Below are 8,143 nucleotides of genomic sequence, written 5' to 3'. Positions count from 1 at the left end.
CATGCAAAAATAAAATAAAATTTAGAAAACATGTAATTTTAGAAAAAATTATGCGAATTTTTTTTAAATTTTAAAAATCATACATATATTTACAAAAAATCCTTTAGAAAGGTAGAAATGGGAAAACCAAAAAGAATAAAAAAGCATAAAAACAATGGAAAAAAATTGATGAAGCATTTTTGTCTCCTCTAAAACATATCATCATAGGAAAAAAGAACCAAGTGCATAACTAGCGTCCGTCAGTGCACCACAATAAAAGCAAAATTGAAAAAAAAAGAAACGAGTTAGGGGAAAGATACTAGCATGCCTAGCAAAAATGCCCCATAACAAAAAAAAAGCCCCCACACCTCACCATCCCATAGCGCAAACCACCTAGTCCGCGAACAAAAAATAGCCCAAACAACCACAAGAGACAAAAAAAGGAGAACCGGGCCGAACATGGACCTTAACAGGCCCAAATGAGATAAACCCACTCCCAGCGCAAATCTTGAAGCAACTCTCGGTCGAAGTGTTAGTCGACTGAAATTTAGCAACACCGTATTTTTAATTAAAAAAAATTATGCTACCGCGGGGTGCGCCGAGCATGCGACACTAGACAGCGGTTGGACGCACCACTTTGGGGGTGGCTGCCCACCAAACTGCCCATTTGGAAGGCCTCCCAAGCCCCCCACCTCCCCTGGTTAGTTTCTCCCTAAAATTGACATAAGTGTGACATCACACAACCAGTGGCTAAACTTCCTGGGGAGTAGCCTAGGCTAGCACCCCCTCCCCATCCCCTAGCCCATTGAAAATTTCTGATATATCCCGTTATATTTGGCCTCTATCTCAACTATGATCAGTATGAAACACATTTGGTTCCCCCTCCCCCCCCCACCCCACCCCCCTCCCGAACTCAGTTTGTTGCACTGGATATATCCATGATTATATCTTGATCCCATTCACGTGACTCATTGATGTCGCTTGAAGCTACGTCGGTATTTTCCCAAAGAGGAAGGGATGATGCAGCACAACGGCGGTAGGTATTTCCCTCATATATGAAACCAAGGTTATCGAGCCAGTAGGAGAACCAAGCAACACAAGTAAACAACCCCTGCACACAGATAACAAATCCTCGCAACCCGACGTGTTAAAGGGGTTGTCAATCCCTTCCAGGGTACGGCGCCTCAAGATAGGCAAACAGACGTGAGGTAAATTGTAGTAGATTGATAGATCGAACGCCAAATAAAATAAATAGAAATAGAACGCAGCAAGGTATTTTTGTATTTTTTGTTTAGTATATCTGAAAATAAATGCAAGGAAAAAGTAGATCGCAAAGGCAAATATATGAGAAAGAAGACCCGGGGGCGTAGGTTTCACTAGTGGTTTCTCTCGAGAAAAATAGCAAACGGTGGGTAAAAAAATTACTGTTGGGCAATTGATAGAACTTCAAATAATCATGACGATATCCAGGCAATGATCATTATATAGGCATCACATTCAAGATTAGTAGACCGACTCCTGCCTGCATCTACTACTATTACTCCACACATCGACCGCTATCCAGCAAGCATCTAGTGTATTAAGTTCATGGAAAAATGGACTAATGCAATAAGAACGATGACATGATGTAGACAAGATCTATCAATGTAGAGATAGACCCCATCATTTTATCCTTAGTAGCAACGATACATACGTGTCGGTTCCCCTTCTTTCACTGGGATCAAGCACCGTAAGATCGAACCCACTACAAAGCACCTCTTCCCATTGCAAGATAAATAGATCAAGTTGGCCAAACAAAACCCAAATATCGGAGAAGAAGTACGAGGCTATAAGCAATCATGCATATAAGAGATCAAAGAAACTCAAATAACTTTCATGGATATAAAAAGATAGATCTGATCATAAACTCATAGTTCATCGATCCCAACAAACACACCGCAAAAGAGTTACATCATATGGATCTCCAAGAGACCATTTTATTGAGAATTCAGCGAGAGAGAGGAAGCCATCTAGCTACTAACTACGGACCCAAAGGTCTACAAAGAACTACTCACGCATCCTCGGAGAGGCACCAATGGAGGTGGTGAACCCCATCCGAGATGGTGTCTAGATTGGATCTGGTGGTTCTGGACACTACGGCGGCTGGATGAATATTTCGTCGACCTGCTAGGGTTTCTAGAATATTGGGGTATTTATAGAGCAAAGAGGCGGTCCTTGGGGCACCCGAGGTGGGCACAACCCACCAGGGCGCGCCTGGGCCTCCTGGCGCGCCCTGGTGGGTTGTGCCCCCTCGGGGCACCCCCCCTGGTGCATCCAGGGCCCATTACGTTCCTTCTGGTCCATAAAAATTCTCCGTGGAGTTTCGTTGCATTTGGACTTCATCTGATATTGATTTCCTGTGATGTAAAAAACATGCAGAAAACAACAACTGGCACTTGGCACTATGTCAATAGGTTAGTACCAAAAAATGATATAAAATGACTATAAAATGATTGTAAAACATCCAAGATTGATAATATAACAGCATGAAACAATCAAAAATTATAGATACGTTGGAGACGTATCACTCATCACCAATAAGTTCAGAAATTTCATCAACCCAATGTTGTTTCTCCTAGTTAAAATATTCTTACTTTAACTGCTAGGTAGCAAGGATCATTTCATATGTTCATTTTCACCATCTCCAACATTCCACATATGTCATATCTTGAAAGTTTTATCCCAACCCACAAACTTTTCCATGTATAGGAGTCTTCCTTCTCTAATTCGCTGTTGAAGGGACAACCTGATGGAAAATACTTATCTCTCAATACTTCTGCCCATAAAGATTCAGGTTCAGATAGTAGCCTTCAACATTCCTTCAAACACATTGCAAGGTTAAAAAACTCCAAGTCTTTAAATCACATGCCACCTTGTTCCTTGGGAACACACAACTTCCACCATACAAACCAGTGCATATATATGTTTTTGTTGGCCATCATCCACCCAGAATCAGGATACTGCAAAGATTAGCTCTTTGCATATCTCTCTGGGTGTCCTAAAGAATGTCATCGGTTGTTATTGCTTGAATGACTGCTTTTATCAAGACTTATTTTCCACCAGAAGATGTATTTTCTCTGTCAACTAATGAGTCTTACACATGTTGTCAATAAGGTGCTAGAAATGATATGATCTATCCACCCCGACAAATAGGTGGTAGACCAAGTGATTTATCTATTATAGCTTTACTCAAAATACAAAGGGATAGAATACACCTCCACTCCGGTCTCCATTGACGTGCATGTTATACTGATTGCACAAGTGCAATGAAGCAGATTATGATGTGGAGAGAAGTTTGTAGTTGTTACTTGTACGTTATGGGAAGATTGTGCAGATCGATCTATGTTCCAACAATTTTTAGTCTCCTAACATTTAGCCTTTCGATGTGTCATTATTATATCATTGTATGAACACCCGTGCCTGGTGGCATACATGCACCTGCCCATACTTATGATTTTTTTTCCGGGGAGCCCACACTTGCAGGATATTTTTCCAAGGAGCCCACACTTGGCGTTGCCGTTTAAAATCAATAAATAAAAACAAGTCATATCTTACACACAAAAGTCTCATGTGAACTACACGCAGATGGCACATGTGTGCATAACAGAAAAGAAAAATGTCGATACAAGAAAATGATAGAAAGTACAAATAAAAGAAGAACATAAAAATATTTCTTTTGAAAAACTAATTATACTAGTCGTCAACTTGTGTATACGCACGGGCCAGCCTACAAAATGAGTGGTAATTAAAATGACATGTCCTAACCAATTTAAATTCATTTGGTGGCCTTCTTTGACATCATGATTTTTATATTTGTTTGTTTTAATTTACTATTCATATTAGGTTTGTCCTAAGTCAATCTTTTATAGATAACAATAAGAATATTTGCAATAAAAAATTGATCAAAAGTTGGAAAGTTTGACTTAAGACAATGCGAATATACGATGTAAATTGAAACTGGGGTAATACTTATATGTTCGTTATTTAAATGAAATGATTTATTTATCTATGTAATAAAGAAAATTACAATAACTATTATTTTACACTTTCTTTAATTAATTACATTAAAAATGGTACCCGCATAATTTTCCGCTAATAATACAAATTCCTGCAAAAAATAGCATTATAGGAAATTGAACATAGAAAAATATACTTGTCAAATATTACACCACAGTATACAAAAAAATCTCTAATCTGTTGAGCTCAAACTAACATACATATATTACTGCCTTTGATATAAAAGTAACTCACCCAAAATGAAACGATAGTGATAGTAGTGTATTCCGTCGCCATCACTTGCAGTCAAACCTGGCTCGCTCCAACATGTCGAACTGCATTGCTTTTGAGTTAAGGTCCATCATGGTCTGGCCATGGTGTGGGCACACCTCGGCCATGAACGTAGGCCACGGGAAGCCGGCTTTTTTTCTTCAAATTCACGTGGTGTGGAGTAACTGTGATGGTCTTGTGGTTTTTTGGTTTCTGATGGTAATTACGTGCACGTTGGAGGTTATATGTCCAACGAAGGAACTTTTTGTCTTGAATACTCCTCAAAGTAACCCCAAACCAATTTTAATGGCCCTAATGTGTTGAGAATTAAGATGCTATTTTTTAAAATATAAACTGGACATCAACTTATCTTTGTGTTGTTAGAATCCGTTAGCCCAACATTAGATCGGGAAATCAAAATTGACTTTGCACCATCAGTTAGGATGGTAATCAAATTCTGACAGTCAAGGGATCGAAAAGAATATCACATACTGAGGTTGTCTGCCATCAAGACTTGCACACTGTATACTACCAACAGATAAAGATTAGTAACAACGATATTAATTTATTTGGTAGAACAGAACTATGCTATAAAATCATAGTTTCTTGGTTCTTCGTACTTATTACCATGAAAACATTATGCCTAAAAAATATTATCATGATAAAATCAATAGGCTTATCATGTTTGGGCCAAATTTAAAAGCATGCATCATATTTAATTTTAATTCCATGTACATAGTTCGATTCACGGGTATGTAACTATGTATATATCATAGGTCTCACATCTCAAGCATCCACTTATTCGATCCGTTCATGTAATACAAATATTTAAGGTAATAGATTTAAACAATGGTTGCTGGGATTAATTGCTAGGTACTATAACCTATATGCCAGAATGATATACCAATCTGAAGGAGTCATGTGAAGAATCAATCACGGATGATGAAGACCCCAATACTGCAATAGCTATTCCATGATGGGTGGAGGCAGCTTATAAGCTTCCAAAGCTGTCCGCAAAGAGTAGATGCACACATTACTTACCTACCAGAATGATCCGAGTTGAGGTTGAAGCGCCGCAAACCAATGCTCCTGGAGATTTTATTAACGGCTGATGTCGGAGGTGCACTGTGCGAGAGTAACGTTTTACGTCGATAGAAAAGGAATCTGTTGAGCCTTCAGACTGCTGACTTCAACACTAAACCTAGTTATGTGAGATCAGTAAATTAGAAAAGAAGATGATATATTTTGGTCATTGCAGAGATAAATTAAAACTATACCATGAGAGAAGCTATTAACTAACCAAAGTCTAATTAGTTTCTTGGAGGAAATTTGTTGAACTAGTCGCTGAAATGATAAACAAATAATTTTCAGAAATAAAATAAAATAAAATAAGCCAAAGGAAATTTCCATTTGTTTGAAGAAAGAGGAGTTTTTAGGATTCAAAGGGGAGAAGGTCGATTGAAAAGCATAGTTAGTGAGGGAGGCGCTGCCATGGTGGGAAGTTGAAGGCAGCGCCATGGATGGATGCTGGATCAGATTCAATAATCCACGCAAGAAGATCTGAATGCACCCATGATTAGAGATGCTCCTTTTTTCCCTACTTATAGGTAGTTTGTTGGAATGATTCACGTGGGTAGGTTTTTTTATTTTTCTGATGATTATTACGGGCATGATGGGACGTCATAATTTGGATCATGTTTTTTCCTTTTTGTGATTAATTTATAGATGATATGTAGATAGATAGATTAATAAAAAAGAGACAGACCTGGGAGTTTAAAAGGGACACATGAGAAAGAGAGGTACGTGACAAAAGAAAGAAAGAGGCATGAAAGATTGAGCTAGCCAAAAAATATATTTTTTATGTATGATTTCACGAGTCAATCTCCATCGTAATAATTCGGTCCCACCATATTAATGGCTCGTAAAATCTAATTAACATGGAAATTTCTTGAGAGTCTAGAATTAGTATAGGTATAGATATGGATTGATAGATTGAATAGTTTTTGAAAAAAATAGTTTCACATGGACGATGAACATCCAACTGTGCATAGCTAAGGAGTGTGCAACTATAGTTAATATAATAGAAATTACACAAAAATGCATTCAATGTTAAAATAAAATTTAGAAAACAAGTAATTTTATAAAATATTTATACAAAAAATGTTTATATAATTTTTAAAATTATTCATGTATTTACAAAAAATCCTTAAGTAGAAATGGGAAAACCAAAAGAATAAGACAAACATAACAACACAGGAAAATAAATGGATGAAGCCTTTTTATCTCCTCTAAAACATAACAACACAGGAAAAAGCGTCAAGTTCACAACCAGCGTCCGTCACTGCACCACATTACCATGGTTTGATATTTTGGCATCTCGTGACCACGGGCAAGAGTGTGGGTGACTCCCTCCATCAACATGTGAACCCCATCACGATCACGTACGGCTTCTAGTTCATTTTGATGTCGAGTAGTGCACGAACAAGAGGCACTTGAATTGCCGGCCTATATATAGATTGAACGTCAATAAGCCATTAACCATCGAAGTAAGTGAATCAATACCAACAAGCGATAGATGGCAGCGGCCTCCTCCTACGCCACCGCCGTCGCTCTCCTCTGCCTGCTCGCCGCCGATGGCTGCTGCGGCTGCCCCTGGTTTCTTCCTGCTGCATTCTGCCCTGCCCCCACCCCTTACACCCCTGCACCTGTCCCCGCTACCCCCACCCCTCGCCCCGTTACACCTACACCTGTCCCCGCTACCCCCAGCCCCGGCTCCGGCAGCACCAACGTCGATGCCGGCGGCTGGCTGGACGCCCGGGCCACCTGGTACGGCGCTCCGGATGGCGCCGGGCCGTTGGACAACGGTGGAGCGTGTGGGTTCAAGAACGTGAACCTGCCGCCGTTCAACGCCATGACGTCGTGCGGCAATGAGCCGATCTTCAAGGACGGCAAGGGGTGCGGCTCCTGCTACCAGGTAAGCCGGCATTCCACTTATTAGTTGCTTCACACTGACAGACAGGAGAGGAGAGAGTAAAGTGCTTGTCCAGCTCCAGCCTGATGCATTTGCGTTGCGTTGCGTGCAGATAAGGTGCGTGGGCAAGGCTCACCCGGCGTGCTCCGGCGTCCCCGAGACGGTGATCATCACGGACATGAAATACTACCCTGTCGCCCGCTACCACTTTGACCTCAGCGGCACCGCCTTCGGCGCCATGGCCAAGGACGGCCGCAACGAAGAGCTCCGCCACGCCGGCATCATCGACATGCAGTTCAAGAGGGTGCCGTGCCAGTACCCAGGGTTATCGGTGACGTTCCACGTGGAGAAGGGGTCGAACCCGAACTACCTCGCGATCCTGGTGGAGTATGGGAACGGCGACGGCGACGTGGCGCAAGTGGACCTCATGGACGGCGACGAGGCGACTGGGGCCTGGGCCCCGATGAGGCAGTCGTGGGGCTCCATCTGGCGCATGGACACCCGCCGCCAGCTCCGGGGGCCCTTCTCCTTGCGGGTTACCAACGGGTCCGGCAGGTCGCTTGTCGCCGACCAGGTCATCCCCGCCGACTGGAAGCCCGAAGCCGTGTACAGCTCCGACGTCCAGTTTGATGGTTGATGCCTGTAGGCAATAAGCCTCGGCTAGGTTTTAGACACGGCGAGTGCGTGCGTGCGCGCAGTGGCCGCGTCAGGCTCGGGGCGGAGCAGACTTGGGTGCGTGCGTGCGCTCCCAAGTGTAGGTGTGCGTGTGTGCATGAGTTAGCGCGTGTGTGCGCGGGTTAGTTAGCGTAGGACTAGGGCATGGGCCGCGTAGGGCGCGCGGAATGGCCGCGGCGATCACGTCAGAGCGCGATGGGCGCACGCGAGCCA

General features: G+C 42.2%; 1 protein-coding gene across 1 annotated transcript; it reads left to right on the top strand.

The window, feature by feature from the left end:
* The first annotated feature begins 6,859 nt into the window (after positions 1-6,859).
* Positions 6,860-7,892, top strand: LOC123076567 (expansin-B7-like). The gene is made up of 2 exons (XM_044498741.1): positions 6,860-7,258; positions 7,368-7,892. The coding sequence occupies exons 1-2, from the start codon at positions 6,860-6,862 to the stop codon at positions 7,890-7,892; spliced, it is 924 nt and encodes a 307-aa protein (XP_044354676.1).
* Positions 7,893-8,143: the final 251 nt, after the last annotated feature.

Source organism: Triticum aestivum, chromosome 3D, assembly GCF_018294505.1.
Source record: "Triticum aestivum cultivar Chinese Spring chromosome 3D, IWGSC CS RefSeq v2.1, whole genome shotgun sequence".
In the NCBI taxonomy this organism is placed as follows: Eukaryota; Viridiplantae; Streptophyta; class Magnoliopsida; order Poales; family Poaceae; genus Triticum; species Triticum aestivum.
Note: the sequence above shows the minus strand (reverse complement) of the source record. Positions and strands in the feature narration are given on the sequence as shown.

Bases quoted from the DNA above. Each gene is read 5' to 3' on its own strand.
- LOC123076567 (XM_044498741.1), top strand. From the start codon at position 6,860: ATGGCAGCGGCCTCCTCCTACGCCACCGCCGTCGCTCTCCTCTGCCTG. The intron at 7,259-7,367 runs GTAAGCCGGCAT...CGTTGCGTGCAG, and splicing joins GGTGCGGCTCCTGCTACCAG to ATAAGGTGCGTGGGCAAGGC.